Raw genomic sequence first — 20962 nt, forward strand, 5'->3', positions numbered from 1 at the left:
TCACAAAATATACTGGGATTGGGTATACTTTAAATCAAGTGTGGCTTGTGCTTAAATGGAATGTCTTAAATTGAAATACGTTCATGTTGTCGCTGCTACTTGATTTGCCATATGATCATGCATGTAAATCCAAAAATTTTGGATCACTATGGTTATGATTTTTCTGGATATAAATGAGTATGCGCATAATTGACAAACCAGAAAAAGTTCTCTTCTTTTCAAGCAACTTCCCCCAACTCCTTTTGCACATATTTAAGGGGAATATATATATATATATATATATATATATATATATATATATATATATATATGCATATCTATATCTAGTTATAAAAGCAGAAACAGAACTCATATTGGATATATTATATGTCTTGCTAGTGTGCTTACTTGTCTACATGACTTGTTCTTTCCATGCATTAAAATTTTATGTCATATCCTAAGGGTGGTGCGTTATATAACTGGCTCATTGATAATATGTGAAAATGCATGCGAATTAGTTAGACTACATTTATGCTCAAACCTTCTTTTTAGTATCATATGCCGTGTGATCCTAACTCAAATCTTCCACGGGTTTTATGATATGTTTCATTGTTAAAGGGTTTTGTATATTTCTAGTTTAATCTTGTTTGCTATGTCATCTACATCTTAGAATCACCAGTTATATTGATTGTGCGCACACATTATACCTTTATTGCACAACCCGTCCAATTCATGCTTAATATTTCACTTGCTAAAATTGGACCATGCTGAACTGTTTGAGTAGTTGTGGATAAACTGTTAGGAAATATAAACTCAAACAGGTTACATTTATACAGGTTTACTTTTGGAAAGTCCAATTTACGAACGGCACTCTGCCGAAATTTTTCTAACATCTTTCCAAAATTCATCATGTATAAGTACACTCATCACTTATTGCCTAGTTTTTTTTTAAATTCAAATGACTTTTTTTTGCTGTTGCCAAAAGGGGGAGATGAAAACGAGGGCAAAAATAATGGGTTAATGGGTTAATGGTTTTATTTAAATACATTAGATGCATATTGTGAGGGGGAGCCTTATTAGGCCTAACCCTATATTTTCGCTTGTCGTATTTGTCATCATCAAAAAGGGGGAGATTGTTGACCTTATTGGTCACGCCCGGTTTTGATTATGACAAATACTCATTGTATCTAATGAGTGGTTGAGCTTTTGTGCAGGAATCAAGAATGATAAAATCAAGATGTGCACAAAGCTAGAAAGGCTTGAAGACAATTTCATAAACTCTTAATTATAATATTTTCCAGTGAAATTGTTTGTAATAGTAATTAGGGTTTTTCGGTTTGTAATAAGCTCACACACATCACATGAATGATTTACTTTGTAAGCTCAAACCGAACCATAGAAAGACCTTAGAGTGTACCTTTGGGCGACCGAAGGTCGACCGACACCGGACTTTTTCGGTGTCTTCAAAATTGGACCCCAAGTGGCCTTAGGACACACACATATGCACATATGTTTATTAGGCACTTAAAATTGATTGAGTTGGGTCAATTCGGGACCGAAATGCACACTTGGTGCACTTTCGGTCGACCGAGACAAACAGTTCAAATTGTCCCGGTCGACCGAAACCGGTCCGGGTCAACTATTTGACCCGGTCCCGGTCGACCGACCCCTTACAGGTCATTTGACCTCGGTCGACCGAACCACCTGGGAGTCAACTATTTGACCCCCCGGTCGACCGACCACTTTTTGTACTCCAACAACTCGGTCGACCGAAGCGCATCGGGAGAATTCCCAACAACTCGGTCGACCGAGCCGTGCAGTTCAAAAAGGCCTCGGTCGACCGAAACTCGGAGATTTCAAAATCGCCTTATCCCGGTCGACCGACCCCTTAGTTCAAAATGCCCTCGGTCGACCGAGCCACTTGAGTCCCGGTCGACCGAACCACTTTTGGTCGACCGGACCTCTCGGGTTGTTCCCATTTTTACCGTGGTTAATATTTTTCTAAACAGGGTTAAAATGCATTAAACTCCATTAAACTTTTCTAATAATACCCTATAGGTCCCCAACGGTCATAGTTCCTCCCTTGCCTATATATATGCCTTCATTTGCAAAGATTAAGATGGATTAGCCACTTTGATCAGGGAAAATTCTTTGAAAATCCAAAACCCTATAATACTCATTCTTAAGCCTCCTACACTCATACTTACCTTCTCATACAAATTAAACCCTTTGTAAGTTGATTGAGTGCTGGTCTAAGTAGGTTTGCTCTCCCATTCATATTTGATTGTTTTATTATCCTTGAGAGCTAAACCTTGAGTATTCTTAGGGGACTTTATTAATAAGTCTATCCTAAGAAAACTTTGATAGATCTTCTAAGATTTGCACCTCCATTGCAACATCTTAAGAAGATAGTATTTGTATTTTGATTGCAAAACATTTTCAAATATCTACTGTGTTATTAATCTTGAAAATATTTGATGAGATATTTGATAGTGTGATAAAATCTTTGTTGCAATACTCGTTAACTCATATATCTTTTGCTGAATACAAAGATTGAATATCCTTTTGCAAACCAAACTTATACGTTGCTAGATCTTCATATACATATGTGTATTGAGAAAACTTGTTGATTGAAATATATGAAGTCTGGATGATATCTTTGTTTGAGCACTTAGATTAAATATCTTGTGATACAAAGATCATTTAGGTTTGCACTCTCACGCACTCATTACAACGATAGTAAATCTATTTGAGAGTTGACATCTTAGACCACACTGAGCTTACAAATTATTTCATATTTGTGGTGTATATTATTGCGCGAATTTGGGTACATATCTGCTTTACTTGAAAGCATAATCACTGTACCATCTCATTGTAATACACTTTGGTTGTATTTCCAGGCACGGGCCTGAAGAGGGAGACTAGCCCTGGAATAGTCCCGGATTGGCTTAGACCCGGTTAGGAAAGCTAGGTGCGTCGTCCTATTAAGGCGTGTAGGTTGAGGTCAGCCCCGCTAATTGACCTGGTTAAGGTTGAGGTCAGCCCTGTGTTAATTTGACCTGGTTGTAAACGGTGACGCTCCACCCTTAAGTGAGCTCTTAGTGGAATCCTCTAGCTTGCGAGCTCGAGGCGGGGACGTAGGCACGGTTGGCCGAACCCCGATAACATATCGTGTGTTCATTTATATTTCCGCACTTTATATTAGCCGCACATGTATGTTATGGGTGAATGATGCGTATGACTTAAATTTCACATTATACTTATCTACGCATTTGGAAATTGAATAGGCAGACCCTAGGTTGTGTATATACTGCTGTTTATCCAGCATAACCTAAGTGATAAATTTAAAAATTCCAATTCACCCCCCCTCTTGGGAATACACCAATTCTAACACATATATATAAATCATTATCTCAAAAAAATATATTAAAATAAATATACCATAATCATAAACATACCTCAATATCAAATGAAATGAATGTACAAAATCAAAGCAAAAACGAGAAATTAGTGAATGTCACTAACAACATCATCACTAACCCTTTTGAAAGAGAGCAGTTACAAGAGTAAATATGCAAAACGTTCACTTAGCAGTTGAAGGTGGTGAGGGATGCTAGAGGAGAAAGGAAGAAGAAGGAAAAGAAAGAAGCAAGGAGAAAGGATGAATGACAAGTGGGAGGGTGAAGGAGAATAAATAGAACGCCAGGGTGGGGGCGAGGGAGCACGCGAGGAGGCAAGGGGAGGGGGTTAGGAAAGGGAGTGCATAGGGGTTTCCCCAAGTAATTTGCAAGTCAAAATTGGCTTTCCAAAAGTCAGTTTTTACTCTTTTATTTATTTATTTTTTTTCAACGGAGTGGCCTCAGAAAGGAGCAGTCATGTCAGTCAAGGGAAGGCAGGGAGGAGGGGACTAGGGAAGGGAGTGCACGGGAGCTTCCCACATAACCTGCATGTCAAAATCGACTTTTCAAAAGTCAATTTTGACTCTTTCATTTATTTATTTTTTTCCGCAATGTGGCATCGGGAAGGAGCCAAAAGGAGAAGGGGGAGCGGTTCTGTCAGTCAAAATCAACTTCTGGATAGTTGGTTATGCTACATTTTGTATTTTTTTTTTTTCATACTCAAAACCGACTTTTGGAAAGTTAATTGAGTTCAAAACCGTAAATATACCCCCACCCACCCTATATTTGTGTTTTTTTTAAAAAAAAAAAATATTTCCATAAAAAACTCTAACCTAAAATATGTGTTTAATTATTTATTTGGGGGGAAGGCCTTCCTTAAATATATATAAAAGAGGATCTAATTTTTTCTATAAAGTAATTGGAAAGTGTCAAGATTGATTTCAATGCCTAGAGCCCATACTTAAATGCACCTATGCATATTAAATATAGTTTCTACTCATACCACACAAAATAGTTGGGGCACAGCTCAATTAGTATTTTTGGGTTGCTCAAGATACATGCACTTACTCTCTTATGACTTATAAAGTGGAGAAGTGGGGCCCGAGAGTTAAGACCTTCCCTTAAAAGAGTGGATGGAAAAACTTTATAATTTTGTTCGCCTAATAAATATGAATGCATGTAATAATTATTATGCATTTTAAATATATTTGACATTTATATAAATACAACACACTTCCTTGTACTGGCGGAGAGGATATATTCAAGAAGAGAAGGAAAGGAAAAACATCTCCAGAAAATCACATCAAAGGTACGATACTGTATTCATATCCAATATTGTTTTTTTCCCCCTTCATTCATATTTTATGTAGAATGATAATTTAAAATAAAGCTTATCAAATTATGTAACATGTTTATGTCATCAAAAAAACTACAGATGAAATATATTTCAGTTATTCTATATTATTATTATTATTAATATTAATATTATTATTATTATTATTTTATAATTCAGGGTCTCTAGCCACCATCGTGCCACATTAGATATTATGGTGCAGCACCAAACCTAAAGGGTGAAAGCCGCTCACCCATTAACGCTCTCCTGGTAATTTACCAGTGTAATGCCTCAAGGGGCAATCGAACCTGTGACCTTGGGGTCTCCAAAGTCACAAGTTCATTCTTATCACTTGAGTTGACCTGTTTGAGCCATTCCACATTGTAACAAACAGTTTTGCACATGGCATTTGTATTTTTCATATGAAAAAATCGGCTCAAATCAAGAGATCAAACATTTGTTATGAACAAACCTAAAAAAAAGAAACCATATTTATAAACAAAGAAAATGCTAGGTGTTGTTCATATAAAGTTTCGAGGGTTTATACCAAAATACTAGATATCAAATATTCATCTCTAGTAAGATCTATCAAAAGTTACATGATCCGTGAAATAGAACTCTCCGATGTTGTAGTTCTTAACATTTTTTTTATTGATATGGACAAATAAGAAAAAAATTAGTTATAAGAGAAAATAAAGAGGGGTCAAGTCTTTTATGATAAGTATGCATCAATTTTCTTTCTCAATATATATTTTCTAAGCCTCTAATTTAAATTTTATTTTCTATTTTTCACTCATTTAATGTGAAAATGCTACATAATTAAAATGGCTTTTATAGTATTTTTAAGAATTTATGACCCCCGGCCGCCTTATTGTACCCAACATAATCAATTATCATGTAATAAATTGCTAAATATGCTAAAATAAATTTTCTCTTCTGAAGTGCTTACAAAGGGTGAGCATTAATTAGGTTTAACTGAATTAATCAATCGAATTTGATCAGTTCAGTTCGGTTAATATAGAGGTTCATTTCAGTTCGGTTATAGATTTAGATAATTTTGGGTATTCGATTTTCAGTTCAGGTATGGGAAATTTTAATTCGATTAACTGAATTACCCGAATTACTAATTAATTAAAAATTAAATATAAATTAGTAATATTAAATATAACTAATATAATACATATTTATTTAATTAACCGAATTACCCGAAAAGTTGGTTCGGTCGGGTACGATGCGGTTATAACACCTAATTCGATCGGTTCAGTTAGAGATTATTGTTAATCGAAAATTTCGGTTAATTTGGTTAATTAACCGAATTTGACCGAATTGATTGTTTGCATACCCCTATTGTGTACTATCTCAAAGAGTTAGTGTTCACTATCTTGGAATAGTCCACCAAAATGATTTTACCTTCCCGTTCACTTTTAGTGATGAAAATCAATTTGTCTATAAAAGTTTGATGCTAAAGAGGAGTTATTTTGTAGTTTATTATTATGATGGTGTCCTTGTCTAATGAATTTTTATGATGCATGAAAAATAATATTGTAATTATTATAAATCGACCCTTGAAAAATGTCTATAACCAACTAGATAGCAAATAAAAATATTATTATTATTAATATCAGTCTATCTTATGAGAATTGCATATAACCAATTAGGTAAAAAAGGTGATATGTAAAATTTTTATGAGCAAAAAACTTCTACAAAAGAGGTAAAGTTAGGCTAACATTTTACCGATCAACGAGTTCTTCACATTGTTTCCTTCCATTCTACTGTGCAACAAAGTCTTTGCCCTAATTAATAAACAACTTGACAATCGCTTTACTTTATGTTTTTCTTATTTAAAATAAAATATTAATATCAACATTTTTTATTCTCTTTGTTCATTTATTTTTAAATTTTAATACTTTTTTTAACAACATTTTTCTTGCAATAAATTCTCCTCTCACGACTTAATTTTAAAAATATGAAATTAACTAATTGCACATTATCATAGTTAGTTTAAGGAAAATCTTTTGTTCAATAATTATAACTATGTACCGATACTTTTTTTTTTTTTAAAAGAAAAACATGACAAAAATGATAAGAGAATAACCTTAAAAGTTCGAAAACATAAGAAATGCCTCATTAAAAGAAAACATCAATTCTTTATTTCAAATTTGAGAAAATTTCATTAAAAGATTTCTTCTCATTATTACATTTGCATATTTCTAGTTTCAATTGTTCTTGATTCAAAATAAAAAGCATATATATAATCTGCCTTGGGGCAGGGAGGGGTGTATAATAAATTCTTAACTCTTCTTTTTTTTTACTTTCTGTTATTTGGAATTTTACAAGTTATAAACCTAAGAATGTGTACATAAGCGGTTGCTAATACACCTCTATATGTAAAGAGCGCACTAATTGCACATTCACCTAACCTAATTTCCTAAACATGAAAAATGTTTAAGTGGTAGCAGAAGAGAGAAGAAAAGGGGTTTTGGGCATCATGCACCTGGCTCTCTCGTGTTGCCATGTGGCCCATAATGGTCATAAACCCTCAAATAACCTGTAATATTACTCAATATTGAACCATTGCCACCAATTTCATCAGCCTCATCCATGATTTTTTCAACCTTAGTATTTTGTGATTTTCTACTGCTAGTTGTAGTTTTTATTTATTGAGTTTTGTGCTTCCATATACATCGACCAATATTGATATTTTTGCAAGTACATTTTTAGGTCAAATATTCTATTTTCTTATAAAAGAAGTGTTAACCTCTATCCTAAGACTTGCCTAATCCACTTAGTAGGACAGACTTCAAACCTAAATTAGCCAAACATCTCTCTCTCTCTCTCTCTCTCTCTCTCTTTTATCACCTTATAAGCAAGCTCTTAAATTCCTTGCCCCCTGCAGGAAAGCAAGAGCAAAACATGTCTTCTAAAGCATCCACTCTCCTCTTTGGCCTCTCTCCAACGTTAACATCTCCCAGCATATCACGCTCATCTCCAGCCTCCAAAGATTCCCCAAAATCTTTCACTGGTAAGCATGTGCGTTCTTACTAATATTAGCTTCATTAAATATGTATGACTGCCTCATTGTTTATTCATGCTCTTTATCTATTAGTCATTTAAGACATAAATATACCCACATGCACATAAATAATTCATTCTAAATATGAGATTTCAAGCCTATTAATTACGCGATCTAACTTAAAACGAACTATTCCTTTGTACAAAATTTAAAATTTGTTAAATTATAAAACGTTACATTAATACTTGAGCTGCAAACAAGAAAAATAATTTGATGTGAACCTTATTAACTAATAGATTCAGGCATTAAAATAATATTTTGTAATTAGTAGGTTTGAATTTCTTATAATAGGACCATTACTTTTAAGTATACATCACTTCACATGTTAATTTTATATTTATTACTTTACTTCATGAATAATGTTTGTTTTTTTTTTTTAATTCAAAAATAATATTAATTTATTAATAATTTTCTCAATTAATTCTCTGATTGATGGTCATATGTCAACATCAAAACTTTTGGTTTTATAGCCTTTTGGCTGTCGGGGGCCAAAGGCAAACAGCTAAATTCCAATTTTCGTGCGACGTGCAAGGCTACATCCAAGCCTACAACACAAGGTACGTCCCCATACTATTAACTATACACATTCATATTTATGTATGCACGAAATTGATTGTGCGTGCAGAAAACAAATTAGAGTTCTACGATGGGATACAGTGCCAGGAGACTGTGGAGGATGACACAGAAGAGGAAGCTCCTGAGGTACTTTTAATTTCACCATTTAACTCATTTCATTTTACTCACAGCGAGCAATGGAAGCTCCTAATGTGTTTATAGTTTTGGCCGATGAGTAAACTGTTGATCTTCAAAAACGAAGAATTCATCCCTAGTAAGCGTAAGCAATCATTGATTATGCCCAAACCTTATATATTATGATTTTGATTATGTCTTTGGGTTGAAATGAATGATTAAGGTTTATGTATCGAATGATGAGATAAAGGAACGCGTTGATAGAATAAGATCAATGTTGGGATCAATGGGAGATGGAGAAATAACAGTATCAGCCTACGACACAGCATGGGTTGCTCTTGTGGAAGATGTCAATGGGAGTGGTGCTCCTCAGTTTCCATCTAGCCTTCAATGGATCGCCGAGAATCAACTTTCCGACGGTTCCTGGGGTGACCATTTGGTGTTTACCGCCCACGATAGGATCCTTAACACATTAGCTTGTGTGATTGCTTTGAAAAAATGGAATACTCATCACGACAAATTCAAAAAAGGTGAGAAGTACAATGATTTTTTACATGACAAGTTCTTAGATTAAATTTCACTACACAATGCATTTAGCTCCTTTTCACAATATCTCAATATTGAAATTTAAACTTTTGAAAGTGAATTGTGATTTTGTAAAATTTTAGAGATATTTTTTAATAAAATTTATATTTTTTTTGATTGATTAATTAGCAAACTAAGTTGGTTAATTAATTGGCGACTTTGTCATGACAGGAATGTCATTCATCAAGGAAAACATAAGCAAGCTTGAAAATGAGAATGCTGAGCACATGCCGATTGGTTTCGAAGTTGCTTTCCCTTCGCTCGTTGAAATAGCTCAAAAATTCGATATCAAAATCCCTACTAATTCTCCTATCTTGCAAGAAATCTATGCAAGAAGAGATCTAAAACTCACAAGGTAGTTTCAAAATTTAAACTTCAAGCCTAAAACTATGTCATTTATTTCAGCCCCAACTTCTCTACTAAGCTACTATTATTAACTATGTAATGTATATTAAGAATTTATCATATAAAAGATGAAAAAAGCCAAATCGGGTTGGCTCGAGTGGTAAGGGCGACGTGTAACTTTGGTAACCCTAAGGTCACGGGTCGATTCCCCCTTGAGAGTTTTATCCAGTGAATTATCAAGGGTGCGTCAATGGGCGGGTGGCTTCCACCCTCGAATTTGGTCTCACATCATAGTATCAAAGTGGAGCGATGGTGGCTGGAATCCCGAATTATCCAAAAAAGAAGGATGAAAAAGTCTCATTTAAACACATTGATATCATGTTATTATGTGATAGATGTTTAAACATATGAAGTATTGATGCTATGCATTATACATGTATGGTAGAGGAGTTAAAACCCGAGGCTATGACAATGATTTTCAGTAGTAGTGCTAATAATAATAATAATAATAATAAAAATAATAATAATAATAATAATAATATAGTGGGTGTTGGATAGGATACCAAAAGACATAATGCATCAAGTGCCCACAACACTGCTGCATAGCTTGGAAGGCATGGCATTGGCAGGGCTTGACTGGGAAAAGCTTCTAAAGCTGCAGTGCTCGGATGGGTCTTTCCTTTTCTCTCCATCCTCCACTGCCTTTGCCCTCATCCACACCAAAAACCATAATTGTCTTGCTTATCTCAACAATGCTGTTCAAAAATTTAATGGTGGAGGTAATTAATCTATATTATTTCATTAAGTATTAATGCATTTTATTGTTCCTGCCCTAGTTTTTAATTCAATTCAATTCAATTAAGTTGTCTTAGTTAATTGAATTCTAGCTAATTAAGTTTACTAATGCTTTATTCAACTTAACAGTACCAAATGTTTATCCGGTGGACTTGTTCGAACGTATTTGGATCGTGGATCGGTTGGAACGCCTCGGAATTTCTCGATATTTCCAGTCCGAAACTACAAAATGCGCCCATTATGTCCATAGGTACTTTGTTAATGTGTTACTATAGACTTGAATGGAATAAAATGAAAAAGTATATGATGAATATGTAAATTAATTAGCAATCAACTTCATATCTTTCCTATGTATCGAATACTATCATCAATTGTGCAATTGAATAATAAATTTAGATATTGGACTGAACGGGGAATTTGCTGGGCAAGAAATACACCGGTTCATGACATAGATGACACAGCCATGGGATTCAAGCTTCTTAGGTTACATGGCTTCGATGTCTCCGCAGGTAATTTCATTATTTTCAGTGAAAATTAAGTTTGTATCCTAAAAATATCTTAAATTTAAAATTATTTTCATCATTTAAACTATGAATATTATATATATATATATAATTTAATGAAGAGTATCTATATGGTAATTAATTCCATTAATTATCTTTCTAGTGATTATCTTTCATGCACTTTTGTGATCAGACGTGTTTGGACATTTTGAGAGCGACGGGGAGTTCTTCTGCTTCACAGGACAGTCAACGCAAGCAGTCACCGGAATGTTTAATTTGTACAGAGCTTCTCAGTTGGTGTTTCCGGGAGAGAAGATTCTTGAGGATGCCAAGAATTTCTCATGCAAATTTCTTAAAGAAAAACAAGCTACCAAACAGCTCCTTGATAAGTGGATTATAATCAAAGACTTACCTGGGGAGGTATGTCATATGTGTGTATATAAACACACACACACACCCACACACCCAAAGAGATACTTTAATAAAAAGAGATTCAACTATATTGGAAGCAAAGAATTTCTTTCAGAAAAGTGCGTATTTATAAATTTTTTTTTTAAAATATAGGTTGGGTATGCACTAGAGGTTCCATGGTATGCAAGCTTACCACGGGTGGAAGCTAGATTTTATATAGAACAATATGGTGGTGACAACGATGTTTGGATTGGCAAGACCCTTTATAGGTACTTCTTTTATTATTATTTGGTTTTTATGAGGTGTGATTCGACATTCGAGCTTGGTCAAGTTATTTGAACTAGTCAAATTTCATTCAATTTTTCACTTTTGTCATTTTATTATTGTGACTTTTATACATTTCATATTTCTATATATTTTTTATGATACAAAAAGGTGAATTAAACAGCTATTAATTTCATCACTTAATTAAACAAGAGTTTAAAGTTATGTTGTGCTTACAATCATCATCATGAAATAAAATAAATTAATAAATGTCTCTCAAAATAATTAATTAGGTTTAACAATTTTTTTTTAAGACACTCTAAAATGTGATAAATCGAATTTGTGTTAATTTAGACTTAACACATTTTAACTTGTCATGTTTAACGTTGATTTCAGGATGCCTTATGTGAACAACAACAACTATCTTGAGTTAGCCAAACTAGACTACAACAACTGCCAAGCACTGCATCAATTTGAATGGGCTAGTTTTCAAAAGTAAGTAACCAAATGTACTTCAATCTTATAGGTTCCCACAAATAAAAATAAATAAATAAATGGCTTTTCGGCCTACCAAATATCAATATTTTTAAGATAAATATTCCAAACCGTGTGTCCCAAATAGTATATGGGTTGGGCACATGATGTACTTCTAACTTATAGGTACCCTATAAATAAAAAAGAAATGGCTTTTTGGACTACCAAATATCAATATATTCAAGATAAATATCTCAAATCATGTGTCTCAAATAGTATACGGGTCGGACATATGGACGAGCCTCATCTCAAATGAGTCTCACTGTCACGTATCTAGTCGGAATACTACCCGTAATAAATGGGAACATTAAACATTTTTTTAATTATATTTTACAAAATGATCTATGCTAATGAACAAAAACATAGGTGGTATGAAAAGTACAATCTTGGAGAGTTAGGGGTGAGTCGAAAGACACTTCTCCTGGCATATTTTGTTACAGCAGCTAGTATATTTGAACCAGAAAGGTTTAAGGGGCGATTGGCATGGGCTAAAACTACAATAATGGTGGACATGATTTCATCTTATTTCAACCATGAGGAAACTACAAGGGAGCAGAGGAGCGCCTTCATCCATGAATTCAAAAGTACATTTGGCAATACAAACTATACAAATGACAAAAGGTATGTGGTTAACTAGTTCTCTTTGTGAGATAATTATTTAGATCTATCATTGTAGTGTCATCTTCATCAAGCTTTTCACATCACTTCTCTCTATATTGACTTATCAAAATTTTTAAATTTTATTGTGTTTGAGGACACAAATTTGAAACTTTATATTTAAATTTGTTTAAATTTAGATAAAATTCAACGTAGCCTAAACTTTAGTCGTAACTGATGTGTGGATTCTCACTCCTTCCAATTTTTTTTTAAGAAAAAAATAGAGAAATGAATCTTATTTTTTTTCTAATGTATCAAAAGTAACTTTCTAAATCAATGACAAGATGAGTTCATTGGAGATAAATGATATATTAAGAACAATTTTTTGTTCATGTTAGGCAATTCTTGGCTTACTTCATATATGCAAAATGTACATTCGTCCTTGTTTTGTTAATTTATTAATTACTTAAAAAAAAAAAAAAAGACCACTCATTCATGAGTATTATTGAAAAAAAAAATTTATTTAACTAGCAAAAATTATAACAAAAAAGAAATACAATAGACAACATTATATTAAAATGATTACTTATATGCATCAACATTATATGGTTTGTTTTTTAGTTTAATAGTATTGAAAAAAATTTTAATTATTGAAAAATTAAATGATATTGAAAGATGATGAAGGTAGGAACTCTAAGAGAGTATCTATGTATATGTAGTATAAAGTAACATAGAGTATTTACTTCCCTAATAATGCTAAAAATAATGGTGCTTGCATATGCTAACATTAGAAATAAGGTACTATTGGGAAGCCTAAGGGGAGAGATGAGGATCAAAATCATTTCCAAAAGGTTACACACTGCATATGCATTGGTTATCTTTTGGTATACTAAAATACATTTGAAAGTACCAAAAAGCAATGCCGCATTCTAGCTTCTTTAATATAAAGAGCATAATTCTTATCATAAAAATACATTTGAAAGTTACTAAAGTATGATATGTGTTGCAGGTGGTCTATGAAGGATTCTAACAAGACAGCACAAAGTCCTCTTAGGGCCCTAATTGAAACCCTAAACCATCTTTCAGTAGAGGCAACGGTGGCACACAAAAGAAATATCCGCCCCCATTTATGTCATGCCGTGAGTTTTACACTACACATCTACAAGTTTATATTTACTTATTGATCTATTCTTCTTCTTCTTTTTTTTCTTTTTTTTTTTTTTGAAATGATGGTATTTGAGACCTTTTTTACACTTGTCTAATCCACCGAGATTATGGGCCCACCCTTCTACCATTTTTTACTTAAATGCTAAAGTATTATTTCAATGGAAAGTTGTAACCCCCACGACTCTCTGGTCATTTAACTAGAAGAGCTTTGAGTTTACCACTTGAGCGACTCTTGGGGGGCATTTATCTTAATAAGCATGATCTTTTGAGTCCCCTTAGAATTTGACTAATTCTCTAAGTGACAACATCCCCATATTTCCTAATACTTCTGTCAAGTAATAAGAAGGACTCAAACCCTACATTTTTTTTTTTTAAATAGGTAAATATTCATTAGTAGATAAAAATTGATTGCTACGATAAAAGTTAGTTATTGAAGACTTCTCCAAAGATGATTTCTAAATGAAGATTATGCTTTTAAACTCAACTATAGTATGATATATTAGAAATAATTACAACTTAAATCAATTATTAATCTTCACTTATGATATATCATTCAAAACTTTAAAAAATGAAAATACGTGACCTTCTATTTTGATTTTTTCTATCCTAGACATTATTTTAAAATATATGACACACACACACACACACACACACACACACACACACATATATATATATATATATATGTGTGTGTGTGTGTGTGTGTGTGTGTGTGTGTGTGTGTGTGTGTGTCATACACATGCATATGTCTGTGTATAAAACACTAAATAAAGAATATATGCACCACTTGCAAACTGATTAGCAACATGCTTCTTATATATATGATCAATGAGTGATTTTGACATTTGTGTTTTTGTGGCAAAATTTGTAGTGGGAAATGTGGATGCTATCGTGGCTAGAGGAAGGAGACAGTATAAGGGAACAAGGTGAAGCAGAGCTTGTAGTGCGTACCATAAATTTGAGTTCTGGGCATTGGGTATCAGAGGAGCTATTGTCTCATCCTCGTTACAAAAGCTTGTCCACCCTCACCACTAGAGTTTGTCACCAACTTCATCATTTGAAGAAGAAAAAGGTTAGATCCTATATATGACAAAAGTCTACTAGCTTTTTCTTTTTGGGGGGGAAAAAAAACAAGAGGTTGAAAATCTATACTAGGTCTCAACTGCATTACAAAAGCTCATTTTTATTCTATTCCGTAACCTTTCACATCTCACATGTCCTACAATTCCAACTTGAGAAATCTTTCAATTTTTGACCGTAGAATTGTCTCCTTAGGGATGCTTACTAGCTAATTTATGTCTTGAAAGAAAAAAGAACAAACACCTAATATTTAAGAATATCTTTAGCTCAATTAATTGGAGGAGGGGGTAGCACCAAACCCCTACCCCCAAAAAATGGATTCCTTATTTTCATCGTTAGAAGTTTCTAAGTAGAAAATTTTCAAACAATTACAACATTGTCATATAGAAATTTTATCCATCCAATTAATCCATTTTCTTTGCAATACTTTGTGATTTGTATGTGGCTCTATATAGCTCATAAATTTTACTCACCCATCAAAATTAATGAAATGATAAATAGTCTACATCATTGGTTATAGTCTTGGTTGATTTACTTGGATAATCACTAATTTTAATACTCTTAATTTATTGTTCTTTTGATTTTATCAGGTACATGATAGTGACAACAACAATAGAAGCAACATGACAACCCCTCAAATCGAATTAGACATGCAAAAACTTGTGCAGATAGTGCTTCAAAACTCCTCAGATGATATCGATCCCAACATTAAGCAAACCTTCCTAATCGTAGCAAAGAGTTTTTACTACACAACCTATTGTAATCCCGAAGTTATTGATCAACACATTGCTCAAGTGCTCTTTCAACGAGTAATTTGAGCTTGATCTGTGCATTTAAAACAAATTTCAATCACATTATTTATGCTTATTTAAAACAAATTTCAATCACATTATGGCTCAAGGAAGGAGCAATGTTATTCTTATCATTTAAAATCTCTAACTAGAAATTTTTAGATAATTAGCAATCATATCATATGGAAATGTTAATTCCCTCTAATCAATTGATTTCCTTCACAATGCTTAAATAGCGAACAATTTTTACTCACTGTTCAGAGTCTTATAAAATGACCAATAATCTATGTCATCTAAATAGACTTGGTCAATTTACTTTGACTTGTCTTTAGCCTTAAATTCTTTAATTTATATCATTTGATTTTATCAAACACATGACAATGTCAACCAACCTAATAACTGTTGTCACCCCAATTTTAACCATCCACCCCAAGAAAACCCAACAAAACAAGAGTCGACGACTTGAAGCACCGAATGACCCCGAGATCTAAAATTAAGGTTGAGTCACACCGATCCCAATATTGTTTGGTTCTCAAGCCAAGTGTTAGGTTTTTGTTGTTGGCAATTCCTTTCAATTGGAAAGACAATTCCCCCCTCTATGGAATTGAGGGTTTAAAACTTTGAGGATCGTTGACCCCCTTTAAAGTCAAGAACCTTTAATTAGTTGATTTCAAAAATAATTTTCTTTAATTAGAGTCCCCTAAGTTTCTCAAACTCATCGTGGTTTAGCCTTCAAAATTTTTGGATCTTCTGATTATTAAGATTGGCAACGATAAAGCCCCAAGTCCCAGGTCTCCAAATTAAGAGGGGTCATTCTACTTTTCTTAGCAAGTTAGGGATTGCAAAGTTCAAAACTAAAGATTTTGAGTTGAAGCCCTATTGCAAACTGAGTCATCTGTTAAAATTCCCAAATTCCAATATTGCCCTTTAAGGTCTGATTTTAGTTTTCCCAGCTAATTTAGTGGTTCAAAGTCCTAATCAAGATGAGATGGAATTTGGAGTTGATTAACCATAGTCTCTAACCATTCACGGATCGGGTCTCGTTCTTAAAAGTCAACATCATTCAAGGATTAAAGTCGTGTCCTGTTTGACTGAGGTTGGTCAATTACTCTGGTCAAAATTAGTCAAATAAATGGTCAAAATTGATACACATACATCATAAAAGAATAATCAAAAGGGTAACATGGGAGGAATACATCGGTACACATACATCAGGAAAGAAATACAAAATCAAAATAAAGATGTTGAGCCTATCCCTGCCAGCCATATGGGAGTACCTTCATATCCCCCGCCAATTCCCACTCTCCACCTGGAACTCCCAAAAGCCCTCCTCTCTTTGAGCGCCACCTGGACAAACTGAGAGCCACCTGCATGTAGAAGAAAGGAGCAGAGAGTTAGTTAGTAGAGAGAAATCATAGGGGAAGAATAAAAATAAAAAATAAAAAAAAAAAACAAAATGACAGATACCAGGTCGTCCATTCCCGAGACGCCACCTGGGGGCACTCAAAAAGCCCTCCATTCCTCATCTGCAGCGCCAAATGCACCCTCGGACTCCCTATAAAAGGGGAGCCCCCATCACCGTAGCATAAAAAAAGGCGGGGAAGGTAAGAGAATTCTGCGAAAATTAGAAAAGAGGGAGTGGAGAAACCCTGCTGAGATTGAGAAGGGGCCGGGGAGCATAGAAATGCTCTGCAGAAATTAGGAGAAAAAAAAAACCAAGAGGAAAGAAATGGGGCATAACCCTGCAAAAATTGAGAAGAGAAAAGAGAGTAATTAAGAGTAGAGAGGTCTTGCCTATTTAAAAAGGGAGAGCAAAGAAAGTTCAGAAAGCCAATGAGAGAGAGAGGGAGGGGACTCTGTGAAGAGGTCAGAGCACCAAGAGCTACATTCAACCTCAGGATTCTGAGCGATGGAGCAAATAACCTTCCACCTCAGAATGCAGGCACAGACAACCCAGACAGACTGGAGAAGAAGAAAGGTGGAGTGGAAAGAAAAGGTAAGAGTGTAACTCTCACTTCCATTTTGTTTAGTTCACATATGAATTGTGTGCGAGTGCAAGTGTAGGTGTCCCTGGGAGTCTTAGGTTCTCACTTCAATCCGGATTCAGGCTTCCGAACTTGGGTTCGGGTTCGAAACACTCCTGCATAACCCACCGACTCCCTTTTGTTTCAAAAGCAAGCCCATCTTCAAGCTTTGAAGCCTAACCGCGCCTATCCATTTCTAACTTCACTATGCTCCTCTGTTTTGGTCTGGCCCAGTGGTGAACAAAGCCCATTCAAAAGTTTACCCCCGAGTCAAACCCAACCCTGTTTTAAAAAACTAAACCTCGGGCCAGTTTAGTTGTCAACTCAAGCTCATGTTAGAATTCCACTGGGCCAAGCCCATTTCGAAAGGTTGAACCCCAGCCCGTTTTAGGAATTAACCGAGGCCTCGTTTCAAAAGAAGTCAACCTAGGCCCATCCATTTAAATCCCTCAAAGCCCATTTTGAAAATCAATCCAAGGCCCACCTTTCAATTCAATACCCCCAGCACCTGTTTTAAAACCCACTGAAGCCCATTTCCAGATTTTAAAACCAAAGCCCATTTCCCAGATAATCCACGAGATCCACATAGAGCCCATTTTGAAAACCAAGCCCATTTCAAAAATTTCAACTCCCAAGCCTTCCTGCGTTTTAAATCAAACCCAAACCCAACTGAGACTGACCCAGCTCACCTCTGTTTTAAATAATACTAGAAGCCCATTCTTAACTCAAAACAACCCGGCCCATCCAGTTTTGAATCAAACCCAATTTTAGCTCCACTTAGCCAAAATCCAACACACTCCCTCGAGTCTGACTCGAGGTTCACCGAGCCCATTCGACTCACCGGGTTGACTCACACGAGTCGACCCGAGTATTACTAACTGTGTTAGAAACGAGTCAACTCGTTTCTATCCTTAACCTCCGGCTTCTGTCCCTACCCTAACCAAACCTCAACAGTGTTCACACACTCCAGGATACATAATCCATCTCCAACCCTAAACCTGAGCTCCTAACCCTTGACTCGAAAATCGAGACCCCGATCAAATAAGCCAGAGTCATCACTACCAGAACTTGTCGGCACTCAAATCATGACCTTCAAAACACATTAGACATCAAATAAAATAGTAAAATAAAAAGGGAAAAGAGAAGGAAAGTTATCTTTTCCGTTGGGTTTGTCCTTCGGAATTTGAGAGAGTTCTCCCTTGAGAGTCTGCCTCTATCACTCACATTACAACGCCTCCCGGGGGGCTCACAATTTGCCGTTGGCATCTCCAAAGGACTCCGTTGCCATTCTCACGTGATCGCGAAGGTTTGGAGAGGATTTTGTTGAAAGCTAGGGCTTAGGGAGGTGCTTTTTCAACTAACAGAAAGCATGTGAGAGCACAGAGGAGGGATGTAAAATTTTGATCGTGGTAAGTTGAGTTGGAGAAGCTGCAGAGCGATGGAGACTTCAGGGCATTAGGGGGAATAAGCCGGAGGATAGAAGAATGAAATTTGTGAAGGAAGAAGAAAGAGAGAACGGGGAGCATGTGAAAGAAAGATGAATAAATGAGAAAACACAAAAATGAGAGTTTAAATATCCACGGCCTCCTAGCCATAGGATCTCACCGCGTGGCGTGCACATACCCATCGGATCACATAGTCATGTGTCACTCTCAGGGCTACCCGATCCACATTTTTCATGAACGACTCAGATTGAGCCACGTCCTCAATCTGTGCACGCATAGCCTGTCACCCTCCAATCCAAATCCATCGAAAGGCCATGGTTCACTCGTCAGTAGCTTTGACACAACTCGACCACCACCGTTCGATCTTCGTAGCATCAACGACCCGGATTTTGCCCATGTCAGAAAGCACTACTGCCAACCCCGCTCATCCACCCGCGCCATACCACGTGTCCCCTGCTCTCCCTCAAAATCAATGCAAAGGCGTCTCCTGTTCTCAAAAGTCATGGCCGTCAGATCTTCACGCCATGCACGGTGAAGATGCGGCCACTTATGTGATCCTGACGCGCTTCACCCATACCATTATATCTCCGACTTCCATCTACGGCTAGGACCGTCTCGCGCCAAGGGATCTTCTTGATCCCCGACACGTGGATCCCATTTCTTCCACGTACGATCAGGAACGCGTGCGATGCCATTATCTCCTGACCATTTGATCTGCGTTAAAAGGCCAGGATATCGCCATGTCGCAGATCCCATCTACTTGTTCCCAGCCTCCCGGTAAGCATTCGGGATCATGCCATGTGGACGAATCATACCACACACTTCCCAGTCTCTCAGGCATTGGCACGTGGCACATGGTTCGGACCTGTACCTCTAAAACAGTTTTCCTTTTGGACCGGACAGAGCCCGACCGGTCCACCCCTCCTTAAATCGGGTTACTCCAGTTCTTCTTTATTATATATTTCCAAATAATTCCCTTTTAAAATCCATAAAAATCATAAACAATTAAAAAAAGGAAACCTAAAAATTCAGAAAAATTCTCAGAAAAATTCAAAATTTTCTAAAAGCTTTAAAATTTGTTTACACTTGAAAATTTTTTAAGAAAATCCAAGAAAAGTTTCCAAAACATTTTTTGAAGTTAGGATTGTTTCCTTACATTCAAAATTTCAAAAATATGTTTTAAATTCCCAATTATATTTTCAAACTCTAACTTTCATGGCTTTCGCCTCAAATTTTATTTGGAAGAATGTTGAAAAATCCTAAAAGCATGATCTCGACCAAGACCTTAAACTAGTTTTCCCCACATTGGTCAACGTTTGACCGGTTCACCACTCTCGAGACCGATTCACCCCGATTCTCTCCATTTCGCTTATATGCTATTATTATATCCAAAAAATTCAAAAAAATCACAAAAATTCTCAAAAATCCCAAAAAATATTTTCACACTCTAATTTCCGTTGATATTATTTGTGTAATTTTGAAATTCGGAAAAATCACAAAAATATTTTTTAGGCAAAGAAAATCATTTTTATCCCAAACAAACTTCGAAAACCTCCTGGAATAGTATTTTCCTACTTAGAAAAATCTACAGATTTCAAAACCTCCGGGAGTATATTTTGTATCCAATTTTCGATTTTCCTTTTCGATAATTGCAACCAAGGGCATAAACTCTTCGGAGTATCAGATTGCCCTGGTTCTGAGGGAATATCTATATAGTATTTTCACTTTTTTGATTTTTGAAAGGGAGTAATTTTGAAAGGCTTATCAGATTTGTTTTTGGGATAGTTTTTTATTATTTTGGTACCGTTCGTAAGAACGAGCTCGTAGGGGGTGCTAATACCTTCACCTCACTTAACCGTACTCCCAAGCCCGACTCTAGTTACGTAGACCAATTCTACCCCTAACGGGGTAGCAATCAAGTATTCTAACCACAGTTCAAAAGGTTAGT

General features: G+C 35.4%; 1 protein-coding gene and 1 long non-coding RNA gene across 5 annotated transcripts; one reads left to right on the top strand and one right to left on the bottom strand.

Annotated features, from left to right (window-relative positions):
* Positions 1 to 4629: 4629 nt before the first annotated feature.
* On the top strand, positions 4630 to 15651 carry LOC131157652 ((-)-kolavenyl diphosphate synthase TPS28, chloroplastic-like). 4 transcript variants are annotated; one of them, XM_058111962.1, is made up of 16 exons: positions 4630 to 4686; positions 7607 to 7732; positions 8254 to 8340; positions 8409 to 8485; positions 8697 to 9003; positions 9230 to 9413; positions 9962 to 10182; positions 10328 to 10448; positions 10595 to 10707; positions 10895 to 11121; positions 11266 to 11381; positions 11773 to 11871; positions 12277 to 12531; positions 13517 to 13646; positions 14546 to 14746; positions 15345 to 15651. In XM_058111962.1, exons 2-16 carry the CDS (start codon positions 7624 to 7626, stop codon positions 15570 to 15572), a joined length of 2475 nt encoding a protein of 824 aa, XP_057967945.1. In that variant the 5' UTR covers positions 4630 to 4686; positions 7607 to 7623; the 3' UTR covers positions 15573 to 15651. The 4 variants fall into 4 exon arrangements, with proteins under 4 accessions (XP_057967945.1, XP_057967946.1, XP_057967947.1 ...); XM_058111963.1 differs by having other exon boundaries at positions 8421 to 8485; XM_058111964.1 differs by lacking the exon at positions 8254 to 8340.
* Positions 15652 to 16656: 1005 nt separating this feature from the next.
* On the bottom strand, positions 16657 to 19116 carry LOC131158276 (uncharacterized). The gene is made up of 2 exons (XR_009137439.1): positions 17013 to 19116; positions 16657 to 16912 (listed from the first exon to the last, which is right to left on the bottom strand). It is a non-coding gene; the product is annotated as an uncharacterized LOC131158276 (long non-coding RNA).
* Between the last annotated feature and the right edge of the window lie 1846 nt (positions 19117 to 20962).

Source organism: Malania oleifera, chromosome 6 (assembly GCF_029873635.1).
Source record: "Malania oleifera isolate guangnan ecotype guangnan chromosome 6, ASM2987363v1, whole genome shotgun sequence".
NCBI classification, from domain to species: Eukaryota; Viridiplantae; Streptophyta; class Magnoliopsida; order Santalales; family Ximeniaceae; genus Malania; species Malania oleifera.